The 18405-nt window shown below is 41.0% G+C and overlaps 2 protein-coding genes across 2 annotated transcripts; one reads left to right on the top strand and one right to left on the bottom strand.

Annotated features, from left to right (window-relative positions):
• The first annotated feature begins 1614 nt into the window (after nt 1-1614).
• On the top strand, nt 1615-4160 carry LOC115748855. The gene is made up of 3 exons (XM_030685496.2): nt 1615-1937; nt 3422-3522; nt 3649-4160. Exons 1-3 carry the CDS (start codon nt 1883-1885, stop codon nt 3928-3930), a joined length of 438 nt encoding a protein of 145 aa, XP_030541356.2. The 5' UTR covers nt 1615-1882; the 3' UTR covers nt 3931-4160.
• A 612-nt stretch (nt 4161-4772) lies between these two features.
• LOC115748888 (cysteine synthase 2) lies at nt 4773-8283 on the bottom strand. Its single transcript, XM_030685528.2, has 6 exons — nt 7989-8283; nt 7484-7558; nt 7250-7393; nt 5916-6305; nt 5570-5805; nt 4773-5313 (listed from the first exon to the last, which is right to left on the bottom strand). The coding sequence occupies exons 1-6, from the start codon at nt 8256-8258 to the stop codon at nt 5064-5066; spliced, it is 1365 nt and encodes a 454-aa protein (XP_030541388.2). The 5' UTR covers nt 8259-8283; the 3' UTR covers nt 4773-5063.
• Nucleotides 8284-18405: the final 10122 nt, after the last annotated feature.

An 18405-nucleotide genomic window follows, 5' to 3' on the forward strand; every position in this document is an offset into this window, starting at 1 on the left:
CCTTCTTGCTTTTGAACGTGTTCTCCAAAGAATTGAGTCCCCGGTGAAACGGCCCCCGTGTATTTTTTCATATGAAGTCCACGCTTGGACTGATCTAGACGGACGACCAACGTCGTCGCAGATTCAGCGCCATTGCTGGAAATCACCGCACGGAAAGGACTCGATGAAGATCGGAACTCGAGGCCGTGGCTTCCGATCGGCGACCAACTTGTCGGGGTCTGCAACGGGGAAGGCCGGCTGTGTTGTCGCGGCCCGGAAGGGATGGCGTCAAGGTGTACGGGCTTGAGGGCTGTGGTTCCATCGGTGTAGCGCCTGCTCGGTCGTCAAGATAGCGAGAGAGGTTCGTGGGGATGGCCGCAGTGGTCATTTAGGCTTGAGAGTACGAGCTGCTGAGCAAAAGAAATCCCCTGTAGAATATCTCGCGTGATAATCTCCAACCGTTCGCCTAGATTGATATCCATATGGATTTAGTTCAACTAATTTAGTTAGGAATTATACGCTTGAGCTCGTCTACCACCCATCTAGTTTTAATGCAAATGCAATACGAATGTCCTATACGAAACCAAAATGATTTAATTATTTTTTTGTAGGAATTAAAATTAATCCCTGATTTTTTATGCAAAGTTAATGATTAAAGAAAAAAATCAAACATTAGGTGTCAATAACTCCACAATAAGTGAGGAGGTCATGTGTTCGTTAGCCTAATACTCTAAAGAAACCCCCAAATTTAAGTTCAATCCCGATTTTACTTTGAACTTTTTTTGATCTCATAAAAAATCTCAAATTTTCACTCTTGTCACAAATCTATCAATGTATCCAAAAATTGCCATGAGTTTACTCAAAATAATCGACATTAAAAAGCGTTAGAAGTTCATTATCAGAACATGTGTTTTCATCAACACCCTCACCTTGTAAGGAGCAATGGCAACCTCCGGTGTTGACAATATTGAAGAAATTAGTGACAAGTTCTAAATGCTCGGACAAACTTGGAATTATAGTGAAAGTTGGAGATTTTTTAATAGACAAAAAAAAGTTCGATGTAAAATCGAGACTGAACCTAAAATCGATGATTCTTTGGGGAAATTATACCCATTGCTGTCCCACACCTCACACCAGATGAGTTCATATGCCCATTTCCTGCTAGGCATTTGTGTTAGGTCATCCAATGTGTCTCGTCTTAGGATAAATCTTATATTTATCCTAAGCTTTTAACTTTAGTAGCATAAGAAATTTATTGGAATTCAGCATTATGCTAAATTTTCAAATCCTAAAAAAAAAAAAAGTTAATTGTCAAAATAGCAGTTTAAAAAGGAAGCGCCGTAAAATCCATGTCGCTTAAAACTTGTCTATGTAGCAATTGGACAGAGATGATGAGCTGCGGCCCAATCAGTTCAAATTTTTGCCCAAACGAATGTTTCGGATTATTCCATTCCTGATAAAAAAGAAAAGATAAATAAAAAAAAAAGGCGCACGTTCGTAATGACTAGAATACCCTCAAGCGTCTTCCCAAATCTCAAGAAAACCAACCCCTTTCGGACAGCGACGCCGCACAAGCAAAGGACAAAAATCAATGGAGAGATTCGATTTGAACCAGGGAGCGTTGTTGCTAAGACTAGGTAGGGTTCTTAAAAATTCAATTTTTAATTACTTCCCCCATTTCAATCAAAGCTCCCCCCACCCATTTCCTTTTTCGCTATAAAGTAGGTTCTCGGTGCGTTGTTCCCGATTGATCTAGAGGGAGTGAAGGTTTCTCGTTGTCCTTTTTTTTTTTTTGACCCATATTTTCTGTCGATTTTTCTCGGCTTCGAATTCAACTTGCTGGGATTTTCTCTCTGGGCTGCTTCGCCCTGTGGCCGCCCAAATCCATGATCGCGCGACCTCTATGGACCACCCTCAAACCCACATCACTCCGATTGAACAAGAAGATGACGAGTGGGGTAATTCGAATCTCTTCCTTTCCAGTTCTCTGATTGTTGTCTGTCACTTCTGGGTGTCGCTCTTTCTCGTTTCTGTTGGCCCGTGTTGCGATGGTCACGGGGGGTATGGATTTATATGGTGATTGTTTCGTTTAGATTCGGCATTGGTCTTGACTGTTGCTCCAAGCTTCAGTTTTTTTTTTTGTGTGCTGCTCTTGATTTTCGGCATTGGAGAGGACAAGTGCGTGGTGGTGCTTATGATGGAAAGCTGGGGTTTTTTCTGTTCCTTTTTGACATGATTTTGTTGGCCCTCATTCCCTAATCGAATTTTGTCGTTTTGGTGTTGATCTGATCATGATGAAAGAGCCTGCTCATTTTATGCCGCCTTCCATCGAGTCCAAGATTATGACCACGGTGGAGGTGGGGAGTAGTTGTTGAAGGATGCTGCATACATTATACACATGCTGCAAAACTGATTGGAAATATTCTCCAGGAGGGAAAAATGGAGATGTCTCCTACGTTACCTGTCATATACTGAAGTATTAACCGAATTTCCATAGGCATCGCCATAAATAAAAAGAATAAGAGAGGAGGATTTTAAGTGTGAGGTCTGAAAACATGTCTTTGGGGTAATATTTCCAATTATAAGAGCTTGGATCGAATAGGTATATCAATGTCGAGTTGATCTGGGCTCTCTTATTGGATTGTTCATTCAATGAGTATTCTAAATAGCATGCCTTGAAGCAACTAATGGTTCGTTACAAAGAAATGGAAGAACAGAAGTCGTATGGATTCATAAAGGTCCTGTGATGGGAATTGATAGGTAGGTAGAAGAGAAAAGGGGCGCAACGAGGCAGAGGATAGGAAAGTAGGGGAAGGGAAGGCAAACATTAGCATTTCTATCTGATCATATCACATTTGGTTCTTTGATATTTGAGAATCACTGTTGCATCTTGGCATAGGTCTGCGAGAACCCTTTAGTGCTTCTTGGTTCTTTGATTTGAGAGATTTCTTTTTTGATTCGATGTATGGTCTGGTTATTCCTTCCCCATTCACGGGTTCTCTCTTCAACTGTAAATCTCACGTTTGTCATGGGCACAGCAATGTGCTTGCGCAGAAATTTTGAATCTTTTAGCTAATAAGGGAAATTTGGGGGCAAGCCTGTTCTTTCTGTTTGTTTTTTTTTTTTTTTTTTAAGTGACGTTTGTTTCTTGAGCTATATGTTCCCCTCTTCCACTTTGGGACTGGTTCAAGGTTTCCTTTGTGATAGCTCAGGCTAGACAAATTGATCTTTGAGGATGAGCGTTTCGACTGTATTCTTCACTAACTTCAACATATGTTCTGAAATGTGTCAATTCTTGAGTTGTTCATGGTCAGTGCTGTGCGTTGTGTGAAACTCATTCAATAGTCTGTATTTCAATGTATTTGCACACTCTTGTCTTTGTTAAGCATATTGACTGCTGACTATACCTTGATCTAGTCTGAATCTCTGGTATCCTTCACAGACAATGATGGCTTTGTAATTCCAAGCTTGGGTATAGCTGAACAAGATTTAGCAGGAGGTAGTGCTCCAGAGGTAGATACTCCATCACCTTCTTCTCCAAAGGTTAGTTAATGGAGCTAATGTGCAGTTACGGTTTCTCGTACTAATGATAAGCTGCTCAGAATTGTTCTATTGTAGTATCCTGTGGGCAAATAATGGTTCATGTACATGAATGTCATATTCCTGCAGGCAAAAAAGGAAGAGACGATCTACCTGGGACCACACGGCGCCCCTCCATCGCACTCAAAGATACAGACACTGAACTCCTCTGGCCGCAAGCAGCGTCTTAAGCAAAAATTGAAGGAAGCAGATAAGCGAGTCATTGGCTCTGGGAGGGAGAATAAATTAGAGAACATAAGGGAGCTTGTCGGTGGTGGAAAAGCAAGTCAGAACATGTCAAAGGGTTCCTCTAGGGATTGGCTGGATTCACACTGTCAGGAGTCCCAGTTTGAGAAGCGGTGTCCTCAATGAGAGTAAAGGTTCCCACAGATGAAGACAGTTTGCTGAAGTATTGAATTGTGGCGACCTCTGTTATAAGGCTTGATGCCTGTGGAGACTTTATATACTTCAAAGCAATGTACTATGACACTAGTCCTAGTCTGCGAGCTCGACTTTTTTGTACTGTTATCATAAGAGCACCTGCAATAATTAGCTTACATGTTCACTTCTCAAGTGAAAATAAGAGCTTGTGTTTTTCAAGTCATTGCTTGGCCATGGAGGTGATGAATTTTTCAGTCATTAAGGTTGAGATCATGGCCTTCATATTCTGGTTTGGCAAGGAGTTTCTGTTCATGAGCTAAATGGAAGGATATGATGCACAGGCCACTATAAATTTCACTAGTGCATATTAGTGGTAAGTACTGCAAAGGGCAGGTAAGATCTCAACCAGTTTATACTTCTTAACCTGAGACGCAGTGCTAACTGCTAAGCAATTCAAAGGCCTCTTTCGGGTCACCTGCGTGTGTTTGTGGTGCTTGAAATTCCAATGGGTGATTTTGTGATCGCCCTTTTGATGCACCTAATTATTACCCTTAGACCCATAGGAATCACTTCACCAAATTTCCCATTGTGAAGACACGCATTGAATCCACATCTATACTTCCGTTTTCTAAATTATGTTAGCTTCAGGATTATATTAACACTTCAGCAGGCGTACAAAGTACGTCTTGCCTTAGCAATTGTAACCCCAAGCAAATCGGTAGATCAGTTGCTGTAGAGGTGGCATATTAGAATGGTCGAATCGGTTAAGCATGACTTAGAAACCAATGTTCTCGTTCACCACCGAAAACAAAAGGAAAAAGAACGAACAAAACTGATAGCCAAACAGACAGAAGACTAATTAATTCCCTTCTGCACTTGTTACATTAATCAGGACTTTGTCCGTTCTTCACAGCATATGAACATAATGAGATCCTCAACTTTGAGCGTGACAATAATGAATGACAAGCCAGTGTATGTGCTTCAAGCTCGCCTTTTAAATGAATGATAGGAAAGGCAAAATAGGCCCCATAATGGCGTCGTCACCATCACATTATGGTTCCCGAGTTCCAATCAGCTGCCATCTGAATGAGCTTGATTTCATGTTACTGTTACTTAGAGAACCATCAGGGATAAAACTTGTCAATAGTTCTCCTGTTGATACCTAGAAACTCCAGGCCTACTGCTCTAGGTCTCAGAGCATAATGATCTAAATATTCATCGTCGTAGAACTTGCTTAGATGCCTCATCCCATTGTCACAGAGGATAGTCACTATAGTGTGACCTGGGCCTATTGACTGGGCAGCTCTGACTGCTCCTACGCAATTCATGGCCGAAGAACTCCCCAGAAAGAGCCCGTCATTTTTCAAGAGGAACCTGACAAAAGATCAGCAGATGAAGCAATCAATCTCCAGTTGAGGTCCAGAGATGAGAAATGCATATATTCATTATTCTTTTCGATGGAAATAAAATCTCTTGGTTTGATGAGCATTAATGTAGCTGAGAGATGCATCCTTAAATGAAAGGGCACACGATTAAGCACAAATAAGTACATGTACATGCATGCATTTTCTGCGGATACACATTAAGTATATGTAAGGACATGGTAGATGGGCGAAGAAAACACACCAACCTTGACATCTCAACGGCCTCCAAATCTGTCCCTCGAAAAGCTCCATCGAGATTTCCCATCTTAAAATTCTCTGTCAGTCTGTTAATTCCAATTCCTTCAGTTACAGTGTCAAACGGATTCTTCAGCCTTCGCCCTTCAGCCTCCTCCTTTGTGTACATTACTCCCCTCGTCACTTTATTGAACAGACCAGAACCCGGGGGATCTATAAGGAAGCATTTGACCTTCTGATTTTTCTCCTGCAGCAAAACATTAAGGAACTTACTAGGATAAGCCATCACTCAAACAAAATAGGCATCTATATTACTACCATATTTGAGGATTGATCAGAGGAAGAATTTATATTGACCTGGAGAAATCTTGAAACACCAGCCAAAGTGCCACCAGTGCCTGCTGCCGCTACAAACGCATCAATATTGCCACCTGTCTGTTCCCATATCTCAGGCCCGGTACCTTCATAGTGGGCCCTAAAATTTGCAAGGTTTTCGAACTGGTCAGCAAAAAATCCTCCTTTGTGATTACGTAATGGACTTGAACTAAGCGTCTCTCCATGACAGTGGTAACCGTTGACATGCTCTAATTGTATACCGTCAGTTTGCTCATGTATCCCGGATTTCGATGCTAACTCATTTGCTTCTGTTGCTCGTCTCCTTGCAATGTTGACATAATGATCTTTATGCGTAATTGACACTGGCCTCACCCTCTCCACAGTAGCTCCAAGAGCTTCAAGTATTTGAGACTTAGATAAACAGACAAGAGAGAGTCAATACACAATGCTAAATGGAAGGGAGAGAATGAAAAGATTCTCCCTGAGGCTTCGACATAATTCAACAGACAAGTCAATCGTTGTTATGTTTTCTCTCAATCGTCAATTATTCTTATGCATGAAAACTTCAATGTGGCCATGGCCCACAGGTCAGAACCCACAACTTGTTCATGGTGGTGTCCAAGTTGCAATAGGTTTGCCGTAATCATGCATTCTGACTATCTTACCTAATAAACAGCCATTCAGACATTACAGATTGTGACCAAAATAGCTGTTATGGAAGTTAACCGTGATTTCATGGGGAAACGCCAATATAGGCTGAGAGAGTGTTTCACCCAGCTTGAAGAAATAAGGATTACATGAGTTGAAATTGCTTAATCGAATTTTTGGGCCAATTAGAAGTTTAAAGTAAAAAACAAGAAACCAAGAGTTTGTTTATAACTTCTAGATGAGACAGCATCACATAACATGCCACTCTGCAACTGATTTGGCCCGGATGAAGGAGTTAAGATCAAGTTCCACTAGTAATATCAGGCTCTTGCCATCTATCGAAATTCTAAAACACCTCGAAAGAAAACTACTTTTCTTCCGAAAACCTGTTTACATAAGAATGTGAGCAGCATAAGCTATCAACAAGATGGAACATGCATTCTCCATTATGCGACACATGCTGCCTGTGCTGGATATTCTCATGCCAAAGCAACTACCATAGGTAAGAATGCAGTTTGCCTATCAACCAACATCAAGAAAGTCATGATAGAATGTTCCTTCACGCCCAAACTCATGCCAAATCCATCCACTTGTTTCCAACAAGAGGTTTTAACTCTTAAGAGTGAAAGCAAGATTTAACTGGTTTGAACCAGGCGCTTGTGACACATGACACCATAGAACAGCAGCTTATGTCAGGCAATACAAACCTTTTCAATAGCAACATCATCCGGGATAACCACGTGGCATTTGCATCCGTACGCTGGAGCCACCGTGGCGAGGCTAATAGCCGTGCTACCCGCGCTGCCCTCAGTGACCACCCCTCCTCTTATTAACTTGCCGGATTCCAAGGCCTGTCGAATATGAATGTCAGACAACGGACCTAGCAACACTTGACCAATGAAGGAAACCGAGCCCCGAGCGGACATTACGAGAGTGCTTACCTCCTCGATAATTTTCACAGCAACTCTGTCTTTCACACTTCCCCCAGGATTTAAGAATTCGCACTTTCCAAGTATCTGAAGGATTTGCAGGTAGCTTAATTACTTTCGAACAGGTAGAAAACCTAACATAACAGAAAAGGAAAAAAGAAACTTCAAACGGAGTTTGAACAGGTTACAATCCAATGACCAAGAGTACAAGAAAACTGATTGAGCATCAGCAGAGTTAACAACGAGTTAGAACACGGCTAGAAAACGAGAAATCGCATCGCAGCTGGAGCAAGTTCACAAAACAATAGTGATTGTCATGCCAATTAAGAAGTATTCCGACATAGAAACGGTTCGAAAAGCCAGTGAACCTACCAAAGGCTCGCCACAGAATCACACACATGTTCATCATCTCAAATTACCAAGGAAAAGCGCGAAACTTCGACTGTTCCTCGGTGAAAGGAGAGAGCCAAAGAGGACATCGGGTAAAGCAAACGAGGAGCTAAATAAGAGAATTTACCTCGCAGCCGGTGGCGTCGGAGAGGCTGTTGATTCGGATCAGCGGAGTGTTTCCGATGGCTCCGACCAGCCCGCTCTTGCCGCGCCCGTCCCGCTTCTTCTTCGGCGGCGCCCACCTCTGAGAGCGGTGGCTGCACAGCAGGTACGAGAGGACGGCCAAGGAGACGGCGGCGACGACGGCGCCCGTGGCCTTCACAGGCGCCATCGCGGCGTTGTTCCGGCTGCCGAAATGAGCCGAGCTAAAGCTAAAAAAGAACTGCAACAACAACATCAACAAGAAGGATTGACCCGGTCAGCGCACAATATGAGTGTTCAAGCGAAACGAGAGGAGGCGGCTCAGGGCAAACTCAAGACCGAAACGCTAATGGCGGACGTAACGGCGTAATGGTAATGGGCCTGGGCCTTCCGAAACGAGCCCATGTGGATAATTCCGTTTATTCTGTGTTATTTTTTTTTTTCCGGTATTTGAGGTTTGAATTCCATCCTCCCTCTAATTTCCAAAGCTCTATCTAATCGCTGTGCAGGAGACCGACGCCGCGCGAACCAGTTCCTCAAAAGCAATATTCAAGTAGCGATAGAGCAAACCAATCGCGCCATCGGCGTGATGGGAGAGCGTGGGCCGACTGTCGGGAAATATTTTGAGCGATCAAAAAAAAAAAAAAAAAAGGAATCGGATTTTGAGGCTTGATAAATCTTTTTAAGAAATTATCTGCTCCAAAAAAAATTGCTAATGATTATCGATAAAACTCCTCCATGATACAAATAAAGTCTCGAAACAAGAATATCATATGGCTATTTTAATATTTCTTTAAAAACTCTCAAAGAAAATAATCGGAAAACGATAGCTGTATTTTTTTTTAGAGAAATGTAAATGGAAATTGAAGTCGTTCAATACAAACCAGTGAAAGCCATACAACTTTTCATAATTGGAAAAAAATCGTAATTCGGACACAGCTTTTCATGTTCAAAGGCTGTAAATTCCTGGAACATACATCTTCAAAAAATGTAAGAGTCCCTAACAACTATTAGACATAATTAGAAATTAAAAAAATAATAATGAAAACAACTGTAATTCCTTTATGAAAAGTCGCATTGTTTTTACTAGGAGTTAAATAATGATCGATTAATGTCAATTCTGATTCGCGACTGCGGAAGCGCGTCAAGTGCGCTTAATTATTCGCGCACCCGCACGCGGATTATAGATGCCAGTCATTTCGAGGCATTGCCCACTCGCACTAGCCGTCGCACGGGGGCTACGCGTTCCTCGCATCGTTCGTAAGAATCATCCGTTGATTTTTGGGCTTTTTATCCGATAAAATCTAGATCGGCCCAAGGTGGATAATAAAGGTGTCGAGTTCAAACCGTTGAACCTCTGTTGACTCCATAAATTCTCCCCCTCGTTCCAAAATAAATAAATAAAAGCAGAGAAAACAAACGACAAAAAAGCAAGTCCTCAGAGAATATCTGCCCAGCCCCAGGGACACTCGCTTCACTCCCCTCTGCAATTTCTCTTCTCACTCTTCAATCTCATCTCCATCTCCATCTCCATCAATCCCTCCATGGCGATCCCGGAGAGGCTGCTCCGGTACAGATTCCACCTCCTCGCCGCCCTCCTCCTCGCCCTCGCCTCCTCCGCCCTCGTCTACGCCGCCCCCAGATTCGTCACCGTCCTCGCCTACTTCTGGCCCCTCCTCCTCTCCACCGCCCTCTTCCTCGTGGCCGTCGTCGTCTTCGGCAAGACCTCCCCTCCCGCCGCCGCCGACGCCTCCGGGAAGGACCTCATCGACTACGTCGCCGGTCAGCCGGTGCCCGACGCCCCCCTGGAAACCCCCCACAACGAGTAGATTTTCAAGATAGAGAGAACCCCCCCAAATCTTTTCCTAATCTTTTGGTAATTTCTGACTCTTCTTCTTCTTTCCCGTCAAGTTTCTTCCTTTCTCTTCGTTTGAGTTCTCTCTATTGGGTCCGTAGTTTGACTGAAATAAATAGCTCATTAATGAATTTCTTTTTTTTCCCTCTTTACATCCCTCAAATTACGAATTAAATATTTTTCTTCACTAATTTCGTCACTGCATAAAATAAAAAAAAATAAAAAAATAAAAATAGATACTTCGGCTTCCGCGATGAAATTGTTTTTACATTCGGCAGTGTGAATAATCTCGTACTGGAATCGGGAATGGAATCTGTTGATCGCGGGCAGATTAGGGCTGTGATTGGTCGGTGAAGGGGCGACTTTGCTAAACGTGCGCATGGTGCGAACTGCGCACCCCCCGAACCCCGGTGTACGTTCTTGGAAGCTTGCGGCGCATCCTTTTAGTTTTTGTATGAAAAAGATTCTGCGTGGGAATACATTTTGGTCTTATTTTTGCCAAAGGAGGTTTCGAAGTAAAATTTCAATGCACGGATTAACGCGGTTCTTGTCAAAATATTCATCTCGCGATTTATCATCGATAGTTGGGTAAGAATTTTGATGTATCGTCCTTGTGAGCCGTAGGGTTGCGAAATTTTCCTCGCTCTTTCGTGTCGGAATTCGATCTTTGTGGGTCCCACTCGCTTCGGTGATTAATTCGATTGAAAGGAATTTGATCGAACAAGAGGAACGATCGATCGATCGATCACCCCCGGTATGGTTGCGATACGCAATGTCGAGAAATTTGTATATTATTTCTAGGGGTGTGGCCTCACTCGTCTGTGGCAGCAATTATTATTTGCTGGAAGAATTTTCATGTGAGGATGGGGAGTTTGAAAATTACGGATACTCAAAACAAAAATGGGAACTGGGATGTGGGCCCCGCTCAATTGGGCCGAGTGAGCCCACCATGGCCCATGCATACTTTGACCATGCGAGCCTCTTATTATTATTGGCTGAGAGGAAGTCAGTCGCAGTTCCCCGTGGGTCGTCATGCTTGCGTCACCATTAGCTGGAACGCCTCCGCGATGAATTACTCCAATCATTGTTGCCTCCCTCTCTCGAAAAGATTTTGCATAGTTGCTTCGGCTCGTGTAATTGAAATTATTCAAAATTCAAATTTTTATATTGGTTGTTTTTTTTCTTTTTTTTTATATTTGTCTCGAACTTTCCCAATCGATGTTCCCCTATGCTTGATGGGACCTTTGACGCGGTCTGTTTAGGAGAAAACAATAGTACTTTGTCTTTTTTTTTTGGCTAAGGGCGAACAATATTACTTGGTTTTGCAATGATGCATGTACTTAAAGTGTGCAATGAGCACTCCTTTGAATGTTTCATATATAAGACAAATTGGTTTAACCTGAATAGGACTGAACGACTCATTGGGGGTCTCCCGAGTCCTCTTTTCCTCGAGAAGAGAGACATTAGAGGCCGAACCTCGGTAGGCGCGTTAATGATTCAATTTATAAAAAATTGAACGGAACTAAATTATTAGGATGTAAGCTTGAAGCGAATCAAATCTTGTCCTGCACTGAATATGAATTGAACCAAAAATCCATTTCGGTTCGATTTAGTTTTTAGTTTTTATTTTTTTATGTTCTCTTTTTCTTTCTTTTCTTTTCTATTTTTTTTTTTTGGTTCAAAGCCAGTGGAGCCGCTGGCCGCTGGCCAAGCCGATGATGGTTGTCGGCGACCCCCGATCGAGACCTTGCAACCCCAAGGCCCATGGGTTAGCGGGGGTCATCAGCCCTCGGTCCGAGATTGGCGGAGGTCATCGGCCCTCAACTAGCCGCCTCTCAACTGGTCGCCAAGCCATTGCATAAACAAAGGAAAGAAAGAAAATAAATGAAAGAAAAGGACAAAAAAAATGATTGTTTTGGAGATTTTCAGTGCCGTTTGGTTAACCAAATTGAATTGAAATAACCGAATTAAAAAAAAAAGAATAGTTATTTTTCAATTACCTGAGCTGAAAATCAATCCGAACCGAAATGCACCAAATTTTCAATTTGATACAGTTAGCGGTTCGGTTCGATTTTGACATCTTACTTCTCGCTACCCTCAAAAGCCATTGGCTTATCCATCTCTATTAAGATGATAGGTTTTTGACGCGATACGAAAACACCACTAGAACGTGACATTAAGTTACTAGGTTTGGGTTGAGGCCAATTGCATTGGGTGCAATTTTGTGTCAACCTGCGAGACAGTATTCGTGTTTACTTTGCTAGACACGAAATCAAACCATATAACACATTCAAATTAATGGTTTATTATTGACATTATCTATATGCCACCCATGTATATACCATCAGTTGAAAGATCATTTCGCACATATCATTCACTATTAAGATTTCAAGTAGACAATATTTCATTGATAATGGACAAGTTGTTTAACTAGATTTTATGATGTTTTCTCGATAGGTTATTGGGATTTATAATTGATTTTATGAAACATATCAAGCTCATGTAGGCAAATCGATTTCATGTTGGGGTTTATTTTATGTCTTTACGAATCGTGGAATCACAATCCGCTACTTTATTATGTTGCATGGATCATTTTTGGGAAAATTATCGAATTAGTCATAAAGCTATTGTACAGATATCAATTCATTCCTAAAATTTTCAATTTTGTCAATGCTATCCTAAATATTTGTGCAAAATTCTATTGTAACCCTTCCGACCAATTTTTTCAAAAATTGCTAATGTAGTGGTGTGTTACGAAAGACAACCGGCAATAACTAGATCGCCACATCGACGATCCCTGGCGAAATTTGATCGAAATGACTACATTGAAATTTCCCACAAAATTTTAAGATCGAATGGGCAAAAATTTAAAATTTTAGGATTGAATTGGCATTTGTATGATAAGTTTATGACCAATTGATGGTTTATTTTTTGTCTTAGCAGATAGTGGATTCGTATCAACCCATTAGTCTGTTACCTTCTTGTTTCATCGGTCGTGTAGGGAAAAATTGTCTAATTAGTCATAAACTTATTGTACGGATGTCAATTCAGTCATAAATTTTTCAATTTTATTAATTTTGTCTTAAACCTTTTTGTGAAATTCTAATGCGATCCTTCCGGCTGATTTCATATGAAATTACTAATGCGGTGGCGTGCAGCGCAGGATAATCGACAAGGACTAGATCACCACGTCAGCTGTTACTAATGAAATTTGACCTCAAGAATTATATTGAAATTTTCCCTAAAAAATTTAAGATTTAATGTGCAAAATTAAAAAAGTTTAGAATTGAATTGACGTCCATAAATTTATAATCGATAGGATAATCTTGCTGTCACGTGACGTTGAGTCACTAATTTTCGAGATGTCTTCCTGTTTTGCAAGTCGACATGAATTAACCTATTATTCTATGGGGCTGCAGCTAACACAAATCGTCACCCTAATCTCTCTAGCTTCCTAATGTGCTCAGGACAGGAACTGCCATACTTACTGATATTATTCGGTACAAAATTCTTTAAGATAACAAAAAAAAAAAAAAAAAAAGAAGCACCGCTACAAAGAACAGAACACAACAAAAGAGTCCTCGTCTTGGCACATGAATTGAGTCTTTCCGCATAAAACCTTGTCGTACTTTTTTGCTACAACACATGTTTTGTCCCACGCACTGACGTCGTCTGTCGATTCCTGGAATCACGAGAAAAGGCCACCGACCGCTCGCGTTTTGATTTATTGATCCAATCTCGTCGTCTTTAGTAAGAAAGGGAAAAAATACATTAAAAGTACCATAACTTTTATACGGCGTTTACTTGAGTGCTATAACTTTCAAAACGTTCACTTAAATGTCATAACTTTTAAAAATCGTTCACTTGAGTGTCATATTAACGTGGCAGCCAAAAAAGCCGACGTGGCAGCTGGAAAAGTTACTGTAGCATGTCGGAAAAGTTACTGTAGACGCTCGGAAAGATGACGTGGCACGTTGGAAAAGCTGCGTAATACTCAAGTGAAAATTTTCTTGCGTAGCACCAAAATGAACGATTTTGCTCCAACGTGGCACTCAAGTGAACGATTTTGCTTCGACGTAGCACTCAAGTGAACGCCGTACACAAGTTATGACACTTTTAGTGTACTTTTTCCGTAAGAAGGATGCGTTACATGATGGGTTTCGCGAAATGGAGGGCAAGTACCTGTATAAATAACCGTGAATCGTGCGTTGGACATGATCTCGAAACTCGAGAACAGGAGGACGTGCAAAAACTTGGGCTTGTGTGTAGTTATGGAATAAGGATAAATGTAATCTTCATTTATGATTTTGGAGGATCCCCTTTTACAAAAGCTCGTCTTCTTTTTGCAACAATTGGAAGAGTAGGATTCTCTGTTGATGTGGGAATTCTATTAAGATCTTGTTTGATTCCTCTTTTTTTTTTTCCAAGTCAAAGTTTGATTCCATCGACAAGGAATCCATAAGTGGACTCTTGTTTCAAGTAATTCTATTCCATAAAATCGGGAAGAGTTATAAAAAAAAGTCATAAACCTATTATAATTGTGTCAATTCGACTATAATTTTTTTTTGGCCAATTGAGTCTTAAACATTTTGCTATTGTGCTAATTCGGTTGCTTTAATATTTTTGAATATTTTAAATATTTTAAACATTGTAGATGACGTGGCGCCCGTTGATGCTGACTTGACAAAATATTAATAACATATTTAATATTTTTTGAATTTCTCAATAATATTTTTTTAGGGGTGATTGATTTCGGGATGTATGGTTTTTATCCTAGAACCGAGAATCGCTTGCTAGGGACTAGTTCTGCAAAATACGAACCGTGAATCAATTGCTCGTTTCATCGATTCACCCTAGAACCGAACTAGCGGTCCTATCCGGTTTTCGGATAGATCCATGAAACCCGTCCTACCAAGCATCAACATCAATTAAAAAAGAAACGCAAGCGAACCAAGGTATAGTAGAAGTAAAACTACGAGAACCTAGTCAAAATTCGGGATATTGATAGATCAAAATACTTGAGAGATTGGGATATTTCTGAGTGCAAGATCCAATGAAAAATCACTAAATCTATGAAGTACAAAGAAGCCGAGAATATTCCAAGCTGTAGAAGTAAACTGTTGGGAGAGTCACGTGAATGAAAATTTGAGGGACATATCTTCAATTAAAAAAAAACATATATTTATATTATATAAATAGGGTCGGTCCGATTGGATGGTTTCCACCTGAAATCGAGAATCGAACCGGTACCCCGTCGGTTCCAGCAAATTGAAACCAAGAACCGAACCGGTACCCGCCGGTTACCATCCAAAATTGGCCGATTGGGTATGGTCCGGTCCGGGTTGGGTGGATCCCAATTTTTTTGCTCACCCCTAATTGAGATGCATTCTTCAAATTTTTTTTTTTTAACAACCTACCTGTCCGTAGGCGCCCTGCCCTCACCATTGCATCTCCGTCCACTAGCAAGGTGCTCGAGTTGGTGAAATTGTTTCGCTAATTACGCCGTTAGTTGCTGTCTTCGAGTGACCTTAGAGCAGCGGTTCAAGCATGCTTATTGGGGGCACAAAAAAAAAAAGAAACCATGCTTATCGCGCCATGAAAATGTCGATAGTTCAATCAAGCATAAAACTCTAGACGGACACACTAATCTTTCATCAATGTCCTTTAGATATTTGCTCCATCCATGCAAATCCAACTAAACAAACACAAACAAGAGGTCAGAACCCATGACTGTCAATAAATTGTCAGTGTCGGGTCAATAGCACATTGATTACAAGTGGGAGTGTGAAACGAGGCTGATACTACCCGAAACCCGTTGACACTTAAATTTTGACTAATAGAAAAAATTTGCGCAAAAAGTTAGAGACTAACTTTAATCTCTAGCAAATACATTGAAATCATTTTAGTATAGTTGTACATTTAGGTCAGTTTAATTTCCAACATGCATTAGCATTCGTCCTGTCGAACTATTAGACACACGGACGGAGCTTGCACCAACAGAATTTCGGTTGAGCTGGAAATTGACCAAGTCCGAAAATTGCAGAGTGGTCTAGACTTCTGATTAAGATGGGTTGAGCCTATGAGGACTTGCATTTAATAAAAGGGCTTTCAGAGCCCATTATTTTGACGTGGTTGGGTAACAAGCCCACCCGAGTGAAAGTGACAGCCAAACTCATGGTTTCGATAGCCCTCCGGTGGAATTAACCCTAACCTGCAATTAGGGGTGAGCAAACTGGATGGAACATACGACCAAAAAAAAATTGGACAGGACCAGCCGGGTTGGTCCAATTCTTGAGGGAGCGGTCCGGTCCCCCGTTTCATGGTGGATGGGACCGAAACGGATCTCCGGAATAACTAATTAACCTAATTTTCTCATCTTTTATTAGACACTTACTCATCTCCTCTCGCTCGACACTCGCCAAAGCGATAATCTTGCAGTACACGGCAAAAAGCGATAAAGAAAGAGAGACAAAAAAAAAAAAAAAGCCTTCTGATCTTCCCACAGGTTCTAGAGGTCAGCAAGAACATAAGGAAGAGACGGCCACGGGGAAGGAGTTCGACCACGAAGGGTTCCGCGGCCATACTTTGCAGCGGTTTCGATGTTCCCCGTCCATATCATCATCTCGACATCCGGTAGGCACATCTAACAAGCAAGCTGTTGCCCCCTCCGTGACGCTTCGATCCACGACATGGGGCTAGCCCCAACATCCGTTCCTCTGCGATGCCGTTGGCTTTTCCAATCATGAGCAGGCTAGTCGTGGACCGGTAACCACCAATCCGAGACGATTACCAGTAGATGAGCGCAAGCCAAGCCTCCTCATATCGTTGTCCTTGTCCGTGATTCTTCTGTTCTCAACTTTATCATGTATATAAAAATATTAGCGGTCAGTTTTTTTTTCTTCTTCTTTTGTTAGGGATTCATGATTGAGTTTTTTTGGGCTAGGTGGGTATACTAATTTTGAGGTGGTTGGGCATATGGTTTAAGTACGTATATATTTTCTATAGATTTATATTTTGACCCATAATGTATTAAAAGTACTTAATATTGACCCCGTGCGTGTCAAAATGGCGTATCAAGATGTTCGACTCGTGTGTAGCTTGTGTGTACGAAGCGCTAACCATGTGTCGGTTGCGTGTTGTCGTATGTCGAAGAGTATTAGGAGAGTGTCATGTTTAGAAAAACCCTAATTGATTTTGAAATTAACAAAATAGTTCATGATCTCTAATATCTAATTTAACACAATGAAATGTTGTTTTACTGATTATCCTAACGTAGTACACGAGATTGAATATGGCAAGAAAGGCTCGGACGATGTTACGAGAGACTTAGACGCCGTATATAGCTCAAACATTGTACATTAAGCGGGAGCTCAAACGTTGAAATGAAGCTCAACCTCTAAGAGAGTATTTCATGTGCGACGATTAGATTATTAAAAGATATATTCAAGAAGATTAGATCACCACAACGGCTAGCAAATCAAGCTGGATTGTTAATGGAGATTCTCAATCTTGAAGATCAAACAAGGATGTAGACTAAGGGAGACAATGATGACTCACCTAATGAAAAACTCTATCTATGAAAACCCAAGATCATAATTGTATATGCAATTTGATCTAATGGGGGATTCTTTCCTTTATCAACCTCAACGGCTACAAGATCATTTGTCTTCAATCTCGTTCAAACAGGAGGTTTGAAGAGTAATTCCCTAAAGATCTTGCAACGGAAAGTTGGATATGGAGGAATATAAAATGAGACCTCAAAACTAAAGAACGTAAGAGACAAGAGAGTATAATTCTAAATTTCAAGATCAAGAGAGCTTTATATTCTTTATAAACCTTTGATCCAAACACCATAATACTTAGAGGAGAATATTCGAGTCTAAGAGTCTTAGACGGGAAGTCCATTCACCGAGTTGTAACCTCCGAACTATTCATTAGTGAAATTCAGCTCATTGGTTACCGGTGTGAAGAAGTGGACATATGTTTAAACTAAAGCCGAACCACCATAAATCCTCTCGTGCAATTTCTATATCCTTTAATCTTTTTGTTTATATTATGTAATAGTAAAATTGTGCACGTTGTTGCTTCTGAGAGTACTTTAGATGTTACTAGCATTCATTGTTTGAGAGTGAAGCTCCGAGCTTATTAGTTTATATCCCTGCATTGATTTCTAAAATTCTTTGAAATTACCTACTCACCCTTCTAGGTGATATCTTTAGCTATAACATGTCGGAGTGTCGGAGAGTGTTTGACACGACATGTAGGCTCCTGGAGAGTGTCGGTGCTTTCTACCTTGTCGTGAGAATTTTTTCACCTGTATGACCCAAAGCATCCATGGCCAAAATCATCAAATATCCTCTGCATGTCGTTATCGGGTTTAATTTATCATGTTTCTATCTCCATGGCGAAAAGAATCATCAAATACCCAACTTTAGATCGGTCTTCTATTTAAAAATGTCACATGAGGCTATGTGTCATGTATGATATACATGAATAAATTGGGCAAATAAAACTTCTCCTCTCCAATTTTAGATCAGCCTTCCATTGA

This window comes from Rhodamnia argentea, chromosome 2, assembly GCF_020921035.1.
Source record: "Rhodamnia argentea isolate NSW1041297 chromosome 2, ASM2092103v1, whole genome shotgun sequence".
In the NCBI taxonomy this organism is placed as follows: Eukaryota; Viridiplantae; Streptophyta; class Magnoliopsida; order Myrtales; family Myrtaceae; genus Rhodamnia; species Rhodamnia argentea.